A 20952-nucleotide genomic window follows, 5' to 3' on the forward strand; every position below is an offset into this window, starting at 1 on the left:
ACTGGGGAAATTGTATTGACGCTACCGGTGACGCTTTTGATGACCGGAGAAGTAATCTGTGTTGAACCATCCTGGATTAACTGAGCCTGTTTGAGAAGTGATTGCCCAAGACAAAATGCCTTACAATATAAAGAACACATTAGTATGTGTAACGATGATATCCCGCCCCTTGTAGGTCAAGATGCTTTTGGGTGTCGGTAGCTCTCGCCATCTACCAAGAATGAAAGAAACTAAAATTAGGAACTACTTGCAGTCCACCAAAATATTAGTCCGCACTGAATACATTCCTCTGACGATTAAATTTGTGAGTTTGAAACAAGTCTTGCATTATAATAATATACAAAAGAATCAATATCACTCTCTTATTTAATGTCATTTGGTAATCTTCGTATGTGTGTCGCGTTTTTCTTTTTATAGTACATGGTGTGATTCGGTCGAAAGTATCCAAAATGGCGAAGCACCGACGTGGCTCCGATTTTGCGAGTGTTTTCATCTGCATTTGTTTGTTATTTACATCAGCGATCGTTGAAATAAATGGTGCAGATGACGCCAAAAATAATGATAATGAAATCCTACGGCGGGTTAAGCGAATACCCCCACCGCTGGATCAGTTAAATGGCCAACATGAGAAGAATGACAATGCTTTGAATCCTCCTGGTCCTGGAAATTTTGCTGCCAAGCCTCTTCCTCCTCATCAGCCCCGGGCACCTGTCCAAGACGGCGGTGTTCAAGCAAATCGAATTCAGAGCCCTAATAACCCGCCGCAAATACGAGAGCCACAACACCCACAAGTTCAGCATGCAGATTTGAGGGAGAACATTCAAAAACCACGAAGGCCGTCTCTGAAGAAACCGATGCCAGTGAAAATTGCAGACCATCCGGCTTGCAAAGAAACTGTCAAAGCCCAGTGCAGTAAGACGTCTGCTTCAAACAACTTTGCTGTCTTGGATTGTTTGCAAAATAGTCCAAAGGTGAGCGACAGTCAATCAATGACTACATTTTCATGACTTAACATTTCATTTGGATTCCATCCAGCATTAGGCCTAGGCCTACATGTATCACATGGTCAATATTAGCCTATATATTATCGCAAACAGGATCAGACCAAACCGACTCTGCCTCTCAAACTAGAATATATGGCATCAAAAAGCCGTAAAACCTAAGACGAGTTACAGCACACCTTATGGTGTTTTGTTTGTTAGAACTACTGCGGAAAATGCCATGGCGATGGCTTGTAACAGTAACTTTTTGAAGAGAAATAAGCGTATACGCACTTGACTGAATGACTCGGCAGTAAGATGCATACAGGCTTCAAACTTATCTTGGTTTTTACTCTTTTGCTTCTCCTGTTTCAGCATTTGTCATTTGTGTCCCTTGTTTCTGCCATGAAAGCAATTTTATATTTATTGTATTAATGTGGTGTGTTTGTTTTCAGACTGAAGGTGATATTCCCAAGCTTTGCCAGAATGTAAGTACTTTGATTCTGAGTATAAACCATTTATGCAAACCCTGATTCAGATTGGACTCGATGGAAAATAATTGTTGCTCACAGATTTGAAAGTATGAAACCAAAACTGGCAGTGCCTCACCAAAGGTCAGGACAATGATTTCCTGATGTTGAGGTTGTTCAGATGAGTTTCGTTTCTTGCTGACAACATTTATTAGATCACAGGACAAACTTCTGTTGAATCTTCCTGATCAGGTGTTTTTCCAGGGTGTATTTTCTAAATACCAATTTCATGTTGTTTTGCAGTTTATTTGGCGGTATAAACGTAACCTGACAACTGATATACGATTTGACAGCGCTGCCTCTGAAGTCTGCCGTGACGTATTAAATGAGGTAAGAACCCTGAAGAAAACCAGAACATGCTTGTTAGAAGTTCCTGATCATTGTTATTTGACCTGAACCTCAGTTTAAATTCTACCAAGGCTAACAGAATGGCTCCTTAATAACGTGGCACCCCGAAGTGACCTGCCTCGAAATAAACTTGTTGGTGTCACCCTTGTTGAGACTCAGGATACAGAGATGATCCATGCAATTGTGACAGTTACCCCAAATTTATAAAAAGTTCTTATCAATCTTTCCAATTACTCACTGTGGAACCTCCCTTGCAGACGCCTCTGTTAGCAAGATGCCTTCTCTATGAAGGACACTGCTTTTGGTCATTTTCATTGAACTTTTTTATATAGACACCTCTCCAATAAAGACAGCATTTGCAGCCTCAATAATTGTCTTCATTAGAAGTTCTACTGTACATATTTAAGAATCGGCTCATTCCATCATATCCTATTTTGTCTCTAGATTCCAGAATGTGCCACCCTCCCCAAAGGCACCGGCCAGATCATCTCATGTTTGATCGAACACAAAGAGAATATGTCCATCCCCAACTGTAAACAGTTCCTCAACAAGATGGCCAGTATTGTGTTTGCTGATTATCGTCTCGTCAACAAGTTTGCCGAGGCTTGCGAGAAAGATATCGTCAAATTGTCATGTGGGAGAGTGCTCGATGATAAGGATGATGTAAGTTTTCAATCTGATCGTGTTTTATTTGACTTTATTTGACTTTTGAGATCAGTCAGTTTGCTTAGAAATCATTCCATTTCATACTTTCAATCAAACCATAATTCTTCATTGTGTGAATTCGACCAAAGTTGATCTTCATGTTGAACTTTTGTCTTCTGTGAATGTGAGAGTGACTTGATGATTGTTATAGGAATGTGTATTGCCACTAAATGGAATCTCTCAGCATCATAGTCATCATCATCATTTACTATTACTGGGGTCATCATCACATTTAGACACATGTTTGCAGCCAATGTGATTGTCTCGTCACACCTCACTTTACATAATCATCCTCCTCTTGAATCATGTCACTTCATCATTACATGTCTATCTGTCTGCTGCACACGCACTGTGTTCCTTCACAATACATGTACAGTTTCGCATGTACATCAACACATAACATGTCCATTGACACGTAGGCATTGTGTTTATCGTAAATTTACCTTTCAGCGAAATATATTTGGCACTCAGAGACAGGTAAACTTTGGGTTAGCTCTGTCCCAGTTATTGCTTTTAGACTTTATTTGGCACTATTATCCTGGAGAGAGAGATATATTACATGTAGTCAGTCAGTATCATTCAGAAGATGATTAACATTATCCAAGAATCTCTTTGAGATTTATCGCTATTTAGGTTGTTCACTCGTTGGATCGGGCTTTTTCCCAAAAAATATCTTTACTGGTGTTGCATGTCATTTCATTTGTTGTTTTGTTCTGTCACACCAGTGGTAGGCATCCATTATTTAGTTGCTACATACTATTCTTTCACTGCCACCCTGGAGAATGAATTCCCCTGATTGCCGAGCATCTTATCAGGCTTTCCAACTTACCGGGTAGACTGCCCTGGATAGCGCTTCTTGAGGCCTGGGAGAATGGTTGCCTCACAAGAAAAACATCCAAAATGTGCTCTCGTTTGTAAATTTTCTAAAATAAACTATGTCCATCTGGTAACATGGACAATATGTCATCAGATTATTTTTTTTATTTGACCCCAGTTGGCCCAAAAAAGCAATTCAGGGATATATATTTGCAAGTAAGCGGAGTTCTAAGGACAACATTTTCACCTGAAATATGTTTCAGTTGTTTTGATCTGAGCACTGTCGCATTTTGTAGATACCTCCAGAATGATATATGAGCCATGATTATGGTAAATGAGGCAACAATTTTATTTGTCTCGATTTGGGTTATTTTGATTCAAGACTGACACAGTGACAGAGGCTATTACCTGATTTTGGTTCTGTTTCCCAATTTCCTGTTAACAGACATGTATTAAAGTTTGGGAATTCAGATATGGTTCGGCAGAGTTGGCTGACTGTTGTTCCCTTTTTTCAGTGGAAATATACAATGACCCTGTTATGAGGCCTTTAGGGTAGATATCGCTCATTGACGAGGCAGCAAAGGCAGACTAATAACCTGATCTAATCCCATCTGCATGCAGATTGTAGATATTGAGAAGAAGAGAACAGCTCCTCTCTGATCAACTACTTATTGGTCCAAGGACTCCCTGGATACAAGGTTTATTGTGTCTGTGGCCATCAGTCTGAAGAGTGGCGATAGTGTCCCTGGGCATGGAACCAATAGAGAGTTGATCCTTGATAAGCTGGCCATCAGTCTGAAGAGTGGCGAAAGTGTCCCTGGGCACAATAGAGAGTTGATCCTTGATAAGCTGGCCATCAGTCTGAAGCGTGGCGATAGTGTCCCTGCGCATGGAACCAATAGAGAGTTGACCCTTGATAAGCTGGCCATCAGTCTGAAGAGTGGCGAAAGTGTCCCTGGGCATGGAACCAATAGAGAGTTGATCCTTGATAAGCTGGCCATCAGTCTGAAGAGTGGCGATAGTGTCCCTGGGCATGGAACCAATAGAGAGTTGATCCTTGATAAGCTGGCCATCAGTCTGAAGAGTGGCGATAGTGTCCCTGGGCATGGAACCAATAGAGAGTTGATCCTTGATAAGCTGGCCATCAGTCTGAAGAGTGGCGATAGTGTCCCTGGGCATGGAACCAATAGAGAGTTGATCCTTGATAAACTGTTTCTCCATCTCCTTATCCTGGTTTGGTCAACACGTCATCCATAACAACTTTTAAAATGTACTCTTTTTGCTGGTATGTTTCAGTCCCCCCACAGCCAAGGCAAGACAATCCAGTGCCTCTCAGAAAACATCGGCACCCTTGACAAGAAGTGCAAGGTTCAGATCCTCCGTGTTGCAGAGATGCAAGCTGATGACTTCCATTTGGACAGACCACTTTTCTATGCCTGTCGTGATGACCGGGAAAGGTTCTGTGCTCGTACGAAGGCTGGCAGTGGCAAGGTCTACAAATGTCTCCTCAGGCATAAGTTCGAAATGGACATGAGCTCTGGTGTAAGTTTTTCTTTCACTGAAGCTGTTATGTTTTAAAGTCATATTGTTGCCATTTGTTTATGTAGCAATGTGAATAAAGGGCTCAATTTCTTTTCACATTCTGAAGCACAATGGTATTTAAGGTCTGATTGTTTGGTTGTGTAACATTATGTAATAATAAAACACATTTCCAGTTCATTTGTACTGCTAATTAGTACAGTTTGTTGAAATCATTTGTTGAAGGAGACATTTTGAAGCTCGCAATGTACAATGTGTTTACTTTGGGGAGGAAGACTTTTATTAGTTCATGGCAGTACAGTATGGAGTGTATCAATGAACATTTCACTTGGTGAATCTGGTGCTAGATTTCAACTACGACACCATCTAACTAATCCAGCTTGAAGCATAGGGGTGACCTCTTGAGTGGAACAGGTGGAACTTCTGAGGGGGATTCACCTGGTGCCCCTCCATTGATTTGTACAGGCCTTGTCATTGTAATGAGCCAGGGAGCCCTGATGGAAAAGGTACATGTACAGCCTTCAAATTTTATTTTTTCCCTCTCAAGTATGAAGTGCAGTATTTTATCACAAACAATTGAGTGTCTGTCTCTTGAGAATGCATTACAAATCCATCTGAAATGTTCTTCTCTCTGATTCCTCTAGTGTCGTGAGAAGCTGACTATCCGTCAGAAACTAATGCAAGAGGACTACAAAGTCGACCGTTCGTTTATGGATGCGTGTCGTCATGACGTCATTCATTACAAGTGCAAGGAGAAGACTGATGGCATGCCTCGGCCACAGAAGATGGCGAAAGTTTTGCTCTGTCTTGAGGCCAAACAGAAGATGAGTAAGTAAAGTTTGTTTGGCTGTAGAAGTTAGTGGGTAAGATCCACTGCAACACATGTGACCCGCTCTACCAAAACTAGGCGCTTGTCGCATCTGAACTTGACAGGTTGATACGGACTTGTTGTTCATTTCCCTGTTGTAGACCTTTTGTGAAATGTGACCAAATCAGTTTGTAATAGATTTCACAAAAGGTCTACAATAGGGAAATGAACAACAAGTCCGTATCAACCTGTCAAGTTCAGATGCGACAAGCGCCTAGTTTTGGTAGAGCGGGTCACACATTCAAACAAGAGCTAGATATCTGATTGAACCTTGGCCATGTTGGTCAATCAGCTTCAGAGACAAACGCCAGCATTACCTCAACGGAGTGATATCTCATTCAGTAAATTTCATTTGCAAACACTGGTAGCATTACTGCTGACACTGATCAAGCAACCAAGCCCTGAGCATTGAACTCGGACAATAGGAAACATGACTACCGGAACAAGACCTGCCCGCTCGCTCTCTGCCTGTTCCCGAACTGGTTCCTATGCTCCCATGTTCTCCAACGATAATTTTGCAGATTGCTGCAACAAAAGCACTTTAATGCGACGATGCTATACTTTATTAATCATCAGTAACCGATGTAAATGATATTTTCCAGCTGGTCAGATCCGGGTTGAATGTGTCACCGAGATGAGAGATTACCGCAAAATGTTGATGGAGGATTATAAGATCAGTCCCGGGATCGTGTCGTATTGTCACCAGGAGATCACCGAGAACTGCAATGGCGGCATCGAGCGGGAAGGGAAGACACTGCATTGCCTGATGGACCTTGCTCGACCGCAGCACAAAGGAAATCGCAAGTTTAGTCCTCAGCTTTCGGATGATTGTCAGAGAGAGGTAGGGGAAACATTTAGAGTAGGGGATAACCTGCTGTGAGAGGGGGTTTGGTCCACATACAGGTATATCTATATGGCCTCGACCAGAAAAGTGTTAATTCACACCAAGGATTTCTTCAGAATCAGTGCTTACTTTGTCTGGGCAAAGTTCCAAGATAACCCAAAGGTGGGTGGGTGGGTGGGTGGGGGGGTGAGTGACCTTAAAGTTCTGATGCAATGATGGGCTTATTGGTGTGCTTGAATTTTTCTTTATTGAGAAAATATGAAAAGATCCTATGCAATTTGATGATGAATGAGGTCACATATCTGGTTTTGGAATTCATCTGCATTCCTAATGAAATAAAACATTTCTCGTCCACATTGTAGCTGAAGAACTTATTGACAGAAGCAGATGCGGGTGAGGACTATAGGATTGACCGAGCTCTCCAGGAGGCTTGCCAGCCCGTGGTTGATACAGCTTGCAAGGATGTCCCCCCAGGAGACGCCAGGTAGGATTTCATTTAAGATACACCAGCAGACTCTATTGATATCCTTCAAGACTCATAAGACTTTTAGAAATTTGACCACTGTTGAAAATATTCTGACTTGGCCTTTCGTACTTGTTTTGAGGAAAAATAGATGGTTCAAGTTCAGGTTTGTTTTCCAAATCTGGGTTCTCCAATTCAAATCTTTGGCTTAATTGTGTAGTTAAGTAGATCCCGGAGTGCTTCTGAAAATGTCTGATTTGCGACTTTTTGCAGGGTTTTGAACTGTCTAATGGATAAGATTGGCACAGCAAAGATGACAGATGACTGTGAAGAACGTCTGCTTGAGATTCAATACTTTATTGCTAGGGATTGGAAGTAAGTATGCAAAACAATCAATGTGGAGAGAGCGAACATTGAAGAAATGAAACATGGAATAGATCAATTATCAGACTGAGACAATGTACAATCCAAAGGAGGCACAGTGAGTCGTGTAACTTATCTAGGGCCGTACAAGGGGTGGTTTTTACACCAGTAACGAATGAGGTGAAATGACGATAGTAGTAATCCTGTGTCATGAGTTCCATCCCATTGTTGTCCTTGTGTTGTGGAGTCATTTGTTTCAGCTGCCGTTGACGTTGTCGTAACCGAGTTTTCACAAGCCCTGAAGCGCAGCAGTGTGCTCTGTTAAAAGTGTTGGATTATGACAATAATCCCTAATCTTATCTTCTTATTTTGCCAATACATGCTTTTATAACTTTGCTTTGCCCCTTGATTGCACCCACATCACCGGTCTAATGTAACAGTAGTACTGATATCAGAGATGAGGCTGTGCCAAACACCCTAAAAAAGGAAATGGCATTCAGGATATTTCAAAGTGGGTTTGGTAATGACCCTGTCTGGTTTATTTTCTCCACCTCCAGATATTTGCCTCGCCGCGTATCGCCAAATGACTTCAGTTGTCTCAAAAACTTGGTATCAAGGTGTAGAATGCTTGAAAGCTCTGAAAATTAGATTCCAGCCGATGTTCATATTTGGGTGTTTTGGCCTTGCCACATCTCTGTTGTTTTGATGACTGTGGTGGGTACTAATCAACACATCGGTTTCCAGGTTAGACTTGAGACTCTACAAAGGCTGTCGTAATGATGCCACCAGGCTGTGTCACGCTCACAAAGAATGGCACGACGAGACCATCGCCCCAGACATGGGTCCTCTCACCTTTAGCTGTTTGTACCGCCATTTTAAGTTGTCATCAGGAGACGTTTCACTGAGGGTGAGTGCGGGTTGTTTTCTTTCAGTTTACCCCTGTCCTGTTGGTGCACTAGGTCAGGCGGTTGGTCACAAAGGCACAGAAAGTAGCAGTCAACAGTGATTCAGTCATTCTAAACCCATTTTCCCAAGATCACCTACCGGTATCTCGAAATTGAGTTCAGAGTTGTACCAGAACTGGAAAATACATTCAGAATGAGAAGGGACAGCCCTTGCTCAAGGCCTGCTTGTTAGAAAGCATGTTAGCTTGTTACATTACTTGGACATGCCGCATGAATCGTGTTAGGCTTTTGTTATGTTTTTCTGATTTGATATCTTATTAAGAACGGAATGCTGCTTTCTGTGTTGAGGTGCCAGCTCTCCGAACTAGTGCCAACCAAGGTTCCATCTATAGGTGCCGGTACCGTTTTATTCAACCATGCTTGCCGTCTTTTTCACAACCAGATTGTCACCGCGCTTGTATCGGCGATGTATGAAAAAAGCTAAGGAGTTGTGTTTCGCAGGCGACTGGAACACGCCGTCCCGTGCCAAAATGAATAATCCCAGCCAGGGTCACTTGGTGATCTTCTCCTGCCTTTATCAACAGTTAAAACACGGAAAGGTTCGATGCGCTATTTTCAATTGCTGTCTTGTAGTAGTGTCGAGTAGGGTAGAGCAGGAGTCAGATCAGTTTTGTCATTTTTATCAAATTGATGTTGTTGGTGTGAATAAGAAATAGTCTTTGGGAACATTCAAGTTTTCAATTTCAGTAGCAAAACATGCTGGTAATGAAAATAACCATATTTGTTGAGTTTTGCCATAGTTTTCTGAACATCTTTGAATATTCAAAAATTGGCCTCAACCAAAATTTTGAACATTGAATGCCTATGCTGGCCGCTAAGAATGAATTCTGGTGAACTTTAGGAATTCAAATCGATGTGACCTAACATTTTTGTGCTCTTGTGCATGCTTTGTGCATCAGATTGTTGACTGTGGTATCATTGCTGTTCTCTGACCAAGTGATCAAGCGTTGAGAAAAATGGGAACGAAAAGTTATCACTGCTTCGTCTATTGTTGTTCTGAACACAAGTCATTCCTACATCACAACATGTCCTGCTGTCAAGTCCTGTTTCTTGTTTCTTTGTGAACGAAGACAGGTTATTGCTGGTGTTATGTTACAGTAGACATTTCTAAGTCTAACAACGTGCATGAGACTTAAAGATTTGAGTCGAGAAATATTGGTGATTTTTTTTCTGATATCCCGCTCTACCCCAATGCAAGCTGCCTGAACACTTTTGTTTATGCTTTAACGCGATAGTTTTACATACTTTTGGCTCGGCCATCTTGATATTAATCCCTAATGTTTGGTAACAACCTCCTGCCAGAAATTATCGTAGAATGTTCAGGGACGCATTCAACTTTTTTGTCCTGAGGTGGAGGGGCAATATGCTCTCTGGTGTGAGGAGTAGAACACCACTTTTTGTCCCAAATATTCTTGAAAAACATGTTTTTTGGAGGAACTGGGGTAGCCCCACTTACTAAATATGACCCTGGTGTTGTTTGAAGTTTGGCCACCGAGGGCCAAGTTTCATTCTTGGTCAGATATTTCCTCCAAAGACCACCTTTTTGGTGCTTTTAGTTGCTCAGTAATAATAGAGATATAAGATCGTTACTGCACCTCTTTATGTTTTGATGCAAGTTCCGGTACGGTTACAAACACATCTGGTCGCTGTGAAATCCAAATGTTGTGTTTATAATTGGTTGGAGATGTTGTTCAGAAAATAGTATCGCAAGTCTGCGTGTGATATGCCAAACTTGTTACAGGTCTGTGAACACCTTTGGGGCTAATCATTGCTTGCATTATTTGAACCACTACACTTGTTTGGTATGTTGCTGTATATCTAAGTACAGAATATTGACATTATAATTGTAGTCCACTTTGGACACAGTATCATATTCAGACAAGGGTTTATTTAGTCTTAAGTTTTTTCATCACTTTGATATCAATTTACACCTGTCAGAACAATTTTTATGCTTTTCTGCATGTATTTTTAACATCACCGGAGTTCTTGCTTCTAGTTTAGTCAGTGAGATGTGAACCCATTTGAACAACATCTAGAATTGTCTTAGATTCGCATCTGACTGAAATGAAACATTAACTCCTTCTGCAATTTGCTGCACTTGTAAATATTTCACTTCAAATATTGTGCCACGTTTTGAAAGTGTACATATTCTTTGTGTCATGAAGTACTTGTCACCCCCTGAGAGGACAATAGACTGTTAACTGATTATGTTCATAGTGCCTTGTTAAAAAGTTGGTTTTGGGGTAACAATGGTCTTTTCTGGTGAAGTCCAAATCTAAATCCCTAATTGTAGTTGTCAAATTTTCCGATTCCAAATGTTATCAGGGCTTTGTGTCAATACCACACTACTTATTTTTGACTTGCCTACAATCATGCTCGCTGAAGCAATCACATACACATGTAACACAACTTGTAAATACCAGCCTTTCAGTTTGACACCAGCTTTCAAACTTTATAAGATCACCAGTTCACCATTGTAATTGATTGAAATGGACATGACCTGGTCATCTTACATGCCCTGATGCATTTATTTTCATCCTTTGTTATGAGGCAGAAGCCCATGTCTTCATGACCTGAATATTTTGATTGCAAGTGAAGTGGATAACCTGCTATGAGCATATTCCTCAACTCATCCACCTCCCATCTCTTCCAGCTTGAGAGAGCATGTGGCCTTGAGATTCAGCGCGTCATGAGACAGAGAGCCATCAGCGTCGACCTGGAACCGAGGGTGGAGGAGCCTTGCCTACATAATCTGGCTGAATTCTGCTCTGACGACACTGCGAAAGGAAAGGTATGTTGAAGTAGCGAACCATATTGCCCACTTGAGGGCAAAGAGGCTTGAGGATACTGTAATACCTATTAACATGACCATTCATTGGAAAGTGTTCAATCATTACTTTGGTAAGACCATTTGTGACATGATCAATTTTGCCATAAAGACTTAAATTTTCTCTAAAGCTAGTTCTCTTTAAAAGGTTCGGATTTCTATTTGCTGTTTTCAGGAAATTGAATGTCTTCAAGATCACCTTCAGGATCTGGATAAACAATGTTTATACGCGATCGGTAACTTTACCCAAGATGAAGACGAGGATCCTCAACTGGACAGGATTCTCATCAAGGCCTGTACGCCAATGATCAAGGAGTTCTGTGAGGTGGGTTGCACTCAGCTTGTCATATCATGCCATGTCGAGTGTCTGAATTTGATATTGAGTTCAAAACCACAAGCCCTGCATGAGCACTGGCCTCTAATTGGTACGATAATTCCTGTTTTCTTGATTTAGGAGGTGATTAACCAGAACACGGAGCCAGGCGATGTGATGGAGTGTCTTATCAAATACAAACACCATCCCAAGATGAATAGCAAGTGTTCTGCGGGAATCGAACACCACCAGCTGGTAAGTGAGAGAGGATCAAAATAAACACATGCAGCTCATCTGATAGTTGGGCTCAATATCCTGAGCTTAATTTGGTCAAAATTTTGATTGCTATAGGTTTCGAACTAAGAGCTATTTCATGAAAACATTGATTTGGCTAAGATTCCAAGTAGAAACATGTTGGTTTGCTGATCAATGGGTGCAAGTGTTGATGATGGTTTGTTGGAATGGTTACATAGCTGTGATCAACAAACATATTCAAAAATTGCACTCGACCTAGCTTTGTGTGTCATGTGGCATTTCAACGATGAGCATCACAACAAATGATGGCTAAAGGTTTCTTTCTTTCCAATTTCAGTTGACTCTCAAAGACTACAGGTTCTCCTTCAAGTTCAAAGAAGCCTGCAAGAAAGACGTGCTCAAGAATTGTAAGGGAATCAAAAAGAAGTGAGTATCATCTTCTCAAGAAAGAAAACTTCACCCTTCTGTGAATTTCATGCAGTGTTTTCATACCTGCCCCACTGTGTGCACCACTAAACCTTAACTCCAGTTGTTAACCTATTCCTCCTCTCATCTTCACCGATAATGTCACCTTCTTCCACAGGGCTGACGTGATCAGTTGCCTTAGCGAGAACGTGAGGAACGACACACTCCTTGAAGAAGAGCATCGCATCGCCAAGGACTGTAGGAGGCAGCTCAAGTTTGAACTCCTACAGAGGGTGAGTACCTGTTGAATCTTGAGATGAAGTCCTGCCACAGATATGAGGACTTCAGGGTTGACCACAGGCACCACCATTTTGGCTGGAACTTGTGAAATCCTTAAGCAATTAGAGCTCCTTCAAAATGAAGTGAATGCCTATTTAAAACCTGGGAGGCTGTTCTCTGAAAAACCATGAACAGATTACGGTTCTTGAAATTTCAACAAAAATTAAGTTTTACAGTTACAAATTACTTTTGTGCTTATTTACTTAAAATCTCGACAACATCCATTCAAACATTGTTCAAATCTTGATTGTTTTCAGTCGGAAAGTATTGATTTAGACCCCAAGTTGAAGGAAGCGTGTGGTGGCGACGTCAAACTTTACTGCAATAATTTAACGCCAGGGCAGGCTCAGGTTATCGAGTGCTTGAAGAGCCATCAGAATAAGTTGACAAAGAAATGCCACAAGAAGCTCTTCAAGAGAGAGGTATGTTCTAGAATGTTTTTTTGGAACGTAAAAGTTTCTTGAAAAACGAAGTCACAGAGTCTATCATACATTGTTGTGTTTTTTATTGAAAAGTGAACACTGCTTTAATGCTGGGGCATATTGCATTGACGATCAAAGGAACTATGACTGTATGTTTGTATTTTCAGCGATTGGAGGCCGAGGACAGCTCTATAGACTTCGCCTTGATATCGAATTGTAAGGGGATGATCAAGGTAGGTAACACAATGACGCAACAGGCATGTGAACTTCTGTATTGTAATAATGGTTGGGTCACGATGTAAAAAGTCGCAGCACTGGTGAAAGAATGGGTTCGGATGCGGGATCAAAAACAAGGTGACAGTTGTGGATAAGACAGGCTTCCCCTGAATTACCATCGGTGCCTGATGATTCCAACATCACCAAACCCATCTTGCGTGGCAAGGGATGTCTCGTTAATCCTTTACTCCTGTGTCATCTCACCAATTGTCATGTTTCAGCAATTCTGTAAAGACACCGATCCAAAGGACATGTTCACCTGCCTCAAGCGATACAAAAACAATGAGAACTTTGATACGAAATGTCGGAAAATGGTGTTAAAGAGAATGATGATTCAGAGTAAAGGTAGGAGCTGACATCTTCACCTGTTCTTCTTTGTTCGAACTATGGTTGTGCGTCAAAATGCTTGTGACCTTGATCAGATCACTTTACTTCTGTTGCCACATCCTTTGATCAAGAGACGAGACGTCAGTTTTGTGTCAACAGAAGGAGACAGAAACCTTCTGTCAGGTTGTTTTAGGAATATCGACCCTGTTGTATTAAGTTGGGCAATTGATAAGTGTTGTATCCTTGCTATGTCTCCCTTACATCTATTCCAGATTACCGATTAAATCCCACACTCCAGAAGGCCTGTAAACTAGACATACCAAAGTTCTGTTCAGCTATTATAACTGCAGAGAAAAATGATGAGGAACTGGAAGGAAAAGTTGTCAACTGTCTGAAAGAGAAGTTTAGAATTAATGTAAGTGTTGGTGTGAAGTTCTAGTGATTGTTCTAGCTCTTGGATATCACTGCTGATGGCTCATTAGGCAGGCGTGTTCCTTGTTTTGTAGTTCTGAGTTCTGCTTCAGTCACTGAGGGATGCCAGTTCTCCCTCTGGCACAGTTAACCCAGTTGGCCCCTTGCCATTGTGATTTGAACATTGGACACGTATCAGTTCTCATCTGTTTGTTTCTATTTCAGAGACTTTCACGTGATTGTGAAGATAACATACGTTCAGTTATGAAAGAGGCAGCTCTCGATTATCGTCAGGATCCCCTTCTAGCTCGAGCCTGTCAATCAGAGGTAAGCTGCTTTTTGCCTCAGATATGGTAATGATGCAGTCTGCTGTAACTGCCTTTTTGTCTGTCCTTGGGCAACCTAGGTTGTCATCATTTGTCACCAAATTCATCGGTTAGTCACAGGTTCTGAGTTGATGCTGATCTTGACCAGTTTTTAGCTCTTAACAAGTTTCTCAAAGGTTTAGATTGCATGATTCTATGAACACGTATTATTTTCTTTCAGATCACCAAGTTCTGCGGACACGTTTTGAGTCGGAACTCTCCCGATGACACCAAGGGAAAAGTGGAAGAATGCCTAAAATTACAATTCAAAAAAGAAAAAATACAAGATAAGAATTGCCAAAAGGTGAGATATTCTATTTTGGGATACTGAGAAAAGTCTTCATACAGGTTTGAATAAATGTGCTAAGGAGTGTTAGATATACTTGACCTGATTGTGAAGTTCTGATCAAGGCAGGATTTCAATGAGTTTGGGAAGGACAGACGGAAAGCTGTTCCCGTGAGTCTGTACCACGAAGCAGCTTTCATGTCTGATAAGTTCACTCTCCTTCATCATTCGGGGAGCTGATCCCACCCCATCATTTGAAACTGAATACAAAGAATGTTTGCGTAGCCACAAGCTCATGGATATGCTCATATTGTACTAATCATCGCCCTTGCTGTCTTTCAGGAGATATTGCGACTCCTTACCGAAGGCAAATCTGATGTCCATGTTGATCCTTTACTCAATCAAGCCTGTGCATTAGATTTAAAACATTATTGTTTTAATGTGCCGCCAGGGGAAGGAAGACGTAAGTAGTTGACATATATGTGTCTGGTGGAGAGTTGGTGTTGAAGTTCTTTGAATGAGGTGTATGATGAAGGCATCTCATACTGACCACTGTCCACCAGAATACCCAAGACCTTGGTCGATATGAATAAAGACTAGCAAATGCTTTTACTTCAATTTTGTACAGAAAGGCCTAGTGTAAATGTACATGGAGTTTTAGATAAAAGCATTTGCTAGTCTTTATTCATATCACCCCTTGTCATTACCTGAAAACAACAAAAACAATTCCAAGGCAATTGTTGATATAGATGTGATGAAAACACACCAAGAGCAATGCAGACTTTGTTGTATTCTGAATAGTGATCTAGACCCTGATTCACCCAACTGGTACACACCAGTACGTGATGTGTGAAGTCTCCTAAAAATGCTCATATTCTACATTGTTATGGACAACAAATGTGTAATCACCTCTTCTCTTTCAGAAATGTCATGTCTTTTAGCAGCTCTGGAGGATAAGACGATACGCCTTGATCCAGGATGTAATCAGATGTTACGTGATCGCGTAGAAATGTGGGAATATGCTGCTAAGGTATGTTACGATGGATCAAGGTATAAGTGAACTTCGTCACTCATTCTTTAAAGCCTCAGGGACAGCGTTCCTGTCTATTGGTGTAAAGAGTGGATGTTCTCATTGAGGCACTTTTTATTTCACGAGAAAATTCCAAGTGGTTCAAGAATAATGGGCTGTTTTGTGAATGTTGTGCTATAACATTTCTGACAAACACCTCATCAAACTGTTTTGTGAAAGCCATGCTTTCTCTTAAAACCTGTAAAACATTTGTTGATTTTCTTTCTTTCCATTCCAGGTGGCGCCACCCGAGACTGTGCAAGAACTCGTTGCACAAATAACAACATCACCTGCCAAAAACTATTTCATAGGCATAATATTTGCTGTTATTGGGACAATATTTATTGGTGGATTATTCTGTGGTAGGGTTACGAAGCGAGTCCGAGCGGAGATGAAAAATAAGTGATCAAAGTTGAGACATAGGTTTTATAAATTTTAAGAAAAGTTGGGATAACAGTTTTTGGGCAGGTTTGCTCTATACACTGCTTGGGGGCATTGGTAGAATGAAGAAGTTTTAAAAAAAGATATCTCTCAATATCTTCTAAACTCAGCCTATTCCCTTGTCATTGGTTTTTGGGTGAATTTGAATTTTTGGGGTAAGCTTTGCATTCCAGCTTAGGTGAAAGAATTCACCAACAGTCCTCAAAGTTTGATAGTGGTTTTGGAAGCAGTGACTTAGGAATCTGTGGTCCACTTGGCTCGCACTTCAGCCGAAAAAGTCTCTCTTGTGGCTCTTGTGGAGTTAATGCTAGGTGACTTACTTGTGCAATGAGTATATATCTAATGTACAGTGGACACTGGTTAGGTTAACTTAGAATTTAGAAATCAAAGCCAGTGTTTCGTCAGTATGTGTCCCAGCCTTGGAGCACCCAGCTGTATGGGAATTCCGGCCTTGAACTCGAGGCCTCCGGCTATGGTTCTCCATTACTAAAAAAACAAAATACAACTTGGTAATTTTTAAGAGTAGTGTTAAATCGGGTGTTTCGGTCAATCTGATAAGAATGAAACGCCCTTTGTTAGAAGCCTTCGAGCTGGCCCACCCTCACATGGTCATGTTGGGTAGGGAAATGACTGAGGCAGTCTTATAGACAAGCCTGGGAGCTGCCCCACTCTGATGTGATTGTGTCAGGAACGGACATCACTGAGGCAGTCTTATAGACAAGCCTGGGAGCTGCCCCACTCTGATGTGATTGTGTCAGGAAGGGACATCACTGAGGCAGTCTTATAGACAAGCCTGGGAGCTGCCCCACTCTGATGTGATTGTCAGGAAGGGACATCACGGAGGCAGTCTTATAGACAAGCCTGGGAGCTGCCCCACTCTGATGTGATTGTGTCAGGAAGGGACATCACTGAGGCAGTCTTATAGACAAGCCTGGGAGCTGGCCTACTCTGATGTGATCGTGTCAGGAAGGGACATCACTGAGGCAGTCTTATAGACAAGCCTGGGAGCTGCCCCACTCTGATGTGATTGTCAGGAAGGGACATCACTGAGGCAGTCTTGTAGACAAGCCTGGGAGCTGCCCCACTCTGATGTGATTGTGTCAGGAAGGGCCATCACTGAGGCAGTCTTATAGACAAGCCTGGGAGCTGCCCAACTCTAATGTGATCAGGTCAGGAAGGGACATCACTGAGGCAGTCTTACAGACAAGCCTGGGAGCTGGCCCACTCTGATGTGATTATCAGGAAGGGACATCACTGAGGCAGTCTTATAGACAAGCCTGGGAGCTGCCCCACTCTGATGTGATTGTGTCAGGAAGGGACATCACGGAGGCAGTCTTATAGACAAGCCTGGGAGCTGCCCCACTCTGATGTGATTGTGTCAGGAAGGGACATCACTGAGGCAGTCTTATAGACAAGCCTGGGAGCTGCCCCACTCTGATGTGATTGTGTCAGGAAGGGACATCACGGAGGCAGTCTTATAGACAAGCCTGGGAGCTGGCCCACTCTGATGTGATTGTGTCAGGAAGGGACATCACTGAGGCAGTCTTATAGACAAGCCTGGGAGCTGGCCCACTCTGATGTGATTGTGTCAGGAAGGGACATCACTGAGGCAGTCTTATAGACAAGCCTGGGAGCTGGCCCACTCTGATGTGATTGTGTCAGGAAGGGACATCACTGAGGCAGTCTTATAGACAAGCCTGGGAGCTGGCCCACTCTGATGTGATTGTGTCAGGAAGGGACATCACTGAGGCAGTCTTATAGACAAGCCTGGGAGCTGGCCCACTCTGATGCGATTGTGTCAGGAAGGGACATCACTGAGGCAGTCTTATAGACAAGCCTGGGAGCTGCCCCACTCTGTTTAACCTTATGTGAAACAGCATGAGTTCAGATCTGTGTTGATCTAAGAGGTGTTTCCTATCTTCTCGCCACATAAGGATACGGGGAAGATAAAATTTTTGAAAACTGTAAATAGGTACATAGTTAAATGTACTGTATCAGTTGCATGTCAATCTTCAGTTAATGTGTTGTTAGGACCAGCCAATGTGTGGTTGACTCTTCTGTGTATCTGAGGAGTATTGGCACCAAGGAAGTCCTAGCACTCCCAGGCAAACACAAGCACAGATGCTACATTTGACCTTGTTTCTCCAAAATTGATGAGACATTTCCTTGTTTTTTTCATAATATTTCTTTTAAAGCTGAAAAACTAAATTTCTTCAAATTTGATATAACTTTGCTAGTTTTTCCTGTTCGAAAGAAGATAACAAAATTCAAGTTTCCTGAAAACATCTAGTTCTGGATGAACATGCTGAACAGACTTGATGTATTGAGCGGGAATGGATATGATGGCTCCCTGGGGCTGGATTAGCTTCCCATACCAAGCCATCATCTGCTCGCCATACATTTGCCTGTGTAAATCAATCACATCAAGACTTGGGACTAGACTTTATTCATTCTTGATCACATGTATGTATGATAACCATATTCTGCACATTGCCACTATTCCAGTTGACACGAATGCAACAGTTGGCTCTATGATGAAAACTAATTTTTTTATTTTGAGAGTGATTTGAGCCCAGCCATGTTTTATATTAATGAACCAGAGGTAATTCTGAGACTAACATGTATAAAGTAGAATTGACTGTTGTAGTTAGTTGTCTTAATGAAATTGAACTTATTGGGTGTCCTAGTCTGACACTATCGACAGAATCACCAGTCTGTAAAATGATTATTCTCCATCCTGCTCCCAGCACCTACTCTACGCATTCAAAATGCTCGATCCTGTGACAAGTGAGTGTGAGTTAATAACTGTATAACAGCAATATGATTTCTACATTCCTAAACGGGAACGGCATACGCCTTTATGGTATCGAGTGTCAAACCATCAACAGTGCCGTGTATATACCGGTACTTCATCTTATAATCTGTGGCCAAAACATAATCAAGGTGGTGGGTATCGACTTCTATGTGCCAATCCATTGTGCTCTTATAACCTCAACGCCCTCATTTCAAGCTGATTGCTGCAAACCATCGGGTTCCATTCTGATGTGTCATTTTCCTCCAGTTTCTGTACAGGAATCAATATGCAGTAAGAAGACTTAGTGCTGATCAATTCTAAAGACTTTTGGTTAGAGTTGAGATGTTCCAAATTCTTAAAAACTGATAAAATACCTTTGCACATCGTTTCTGCACCTGTGAATATTTGCATCACTTGTTCCAGTGTGTTGTGTGGCTTTTCAGGATTGTGTGAATCATTATATCTAGTGCCATCAAGTTATATTTAATGTATTCAGGGGATCAGTTGTAAATGTCTTCAGTTCTTGACCATCGGCTTCAGTGTTGCCTTAGTTTAGTAGCAGAGGTGGTGTTTCTAGAAATTCAGATTACTTCATGCATTTCCCCCGATTCTTTTCTCATAAGTAAGCCCTCAAAGGGTTAAATGGATGTGTTAGTGAATCTTGTGGACTTTTACATGAAAATATCTTGTATTTTCTCAGTTCTTGTTTGTCAGGGGTTGTTTTAGATGCCCGACCCTGTCCCGCTCACTCGCAAGTCTGAGCCAGATGTGACAATTTTCAGTCGTTTGACAATTTATTGAATATATGCACATTTTATTTATAATCATAGGACTGGTATCTGATTTGTCTATTATTTTTTACAATTGTCATGTACCCCCATGGCAGGTAGTAGTTCTTTGTTGAATGACATGATGTCCTGACAGCGTTTTCACCGGGATTTGTTTTGGATAATAAAAATATTCCTTTTTTTTATTGATTGAAAATGCAGAAGGTAAGTGTTACGACTAAAGCCCAGGTACAAATGCCCTTAGAGTGCAGAAAGCTGCTGGCAATACTTAAACATCATCTGGTAAACTGTCTAAATGGTGGAGACCCGGCCTGTTTGTAAGGTCTGTCCCCTGACGAGCAGTGACCCATTATTTCTGGTTCGGAGAAATACATGTAAATCAACCTTGGCTACTCGTGTCAAGGCAAATCAAAATGTTTGTTGATCATGGCTGCATGATTTGATTGAAAGGTCTCCAGTGTGGGAAATCAATTATATGCATAGATTTATTTATTTAGCGTTTGTATCTGAATTTAGTGTTTATGATTTAATACCATGTATCCTTCAAATCAACGAAGTCCTCGTTGTACTTATTGTGAAATGAGATGACTATATCAAAAGAAAGAATATTGTATAACCAGCTTCTAAGATGATTATCTGAGGTCGAGTTTGTATAGTTTTAACGGACAGGACGTCAGATTAATGACGTCTCCTCGTGAAACCAAATAAAGTTGGCCATGGCGTGAAATATTGTTTTTTGTTGATTTTGGTGACAAAAACAAAGTTGATGTGAAGTGAAGTTTGATTGATCCATAAATTGTTTGAGGCTTGAATGTTCATGTTAGAATACTGTATTCAGAAAATAATTTGTTCCGAGTGAATTGTCAACTTGCCATTCACCGCTGATATTTGTTAGATTTCGATTGACGCCATCATGTCAGCTTAAAGCAGAATTTTGGGTTTGTTGTGGTTGATTGTCCAAGCAAAAAGCAACATTTTGTGTCTGCTGCCTGTTGGAGTTCATTTACAACAATCCATTCAGAAGGCTCTATTTTGGGGTTTGGTTCGGTCTAATTCTGCTATCAGAAATTGAATTATGGACAGGTGTTTGCCACAATGCCTTGGAAAATGATTTGTAACTTATGTTAAAGGAACTATAAGCTGCCGACTTGGCAGAGACCATTTATTTGCACTTGTACAGTTGATGTATTGTATCAACAGTGAGTAAATATTT

At 41.4% G+C, this 20952-nt stretch overlaps 1 protein-coding gene across 2 annotated transcripts; it reads left to right on the top strand.

Annotated features, from left to right (window-relative positions):
- The first annotated feature begins 410 nt into the window (after window positions 1-410).
- On the top strand, window positions 411-20035 carry LOC135495352 (Golgi apparatus protein 1-like). 2 transcript variants are annotated; one of them, XM_064783862.1, is made up of 24 exons: window positions 411-971; window positions 1436-1468; window positions 1754-1840; window positions 2303-2521; window positions 4676-4921; window positions 5563-5746; window positions 6389-6627; window positions 6993-7114; window positions 7367-7468; window positions 8804-8960; window positions 11075-11212; window positions 11424-11573; window positions 11703-11816; window positions 12154-12242; window positions 12400-12514; window positions 12818-12982; window positions 13150-13215; window positions 13480-13603; window positions 13858-14000; window positions 14222-14323; window positions 14543-14665; window positions 14990-15110; window positions 15571-15677; window positions 15955-20035. In XM_064783862.1, exons 1-24 carry the CDS (start codon window positions 450-452, stop codon window positions 16120-16122), a joined length of 3636 nt encoding a protein of 1211 aa, XP_064639932.1. In that variant the 5' UTR covers window positions 411-449; the 3' UTR covers window positions 16123-20035. The 2 variants fall into 2 exon arrangements, with proteins under 2 accessions (XP_064639932.1, XP_064639931.1); XM_064783861.1 differs by lacking the exon at window positions 8804-8960 and adding an exon at window positions 8201-8363 and having other exon boundaries at window positions 413-971.
- Window positions 20036-20952: the final 917 nt, after the last annotated feature.

The sequence above is a fragment of the Lineus longissimus genome, chromosome 11, assembly GCF_910592395.1.
Source record: "Lineus longissimus chromosome 11, tnLinLong1.2, whole genome shotgun sequence".
NCBI classification, from domain to species: Eukaryota; Metazoa; Nemertea; class Pilidiophora; order Heteronemertea; family Lineidae; genus Lineus; species Lineus longissimus.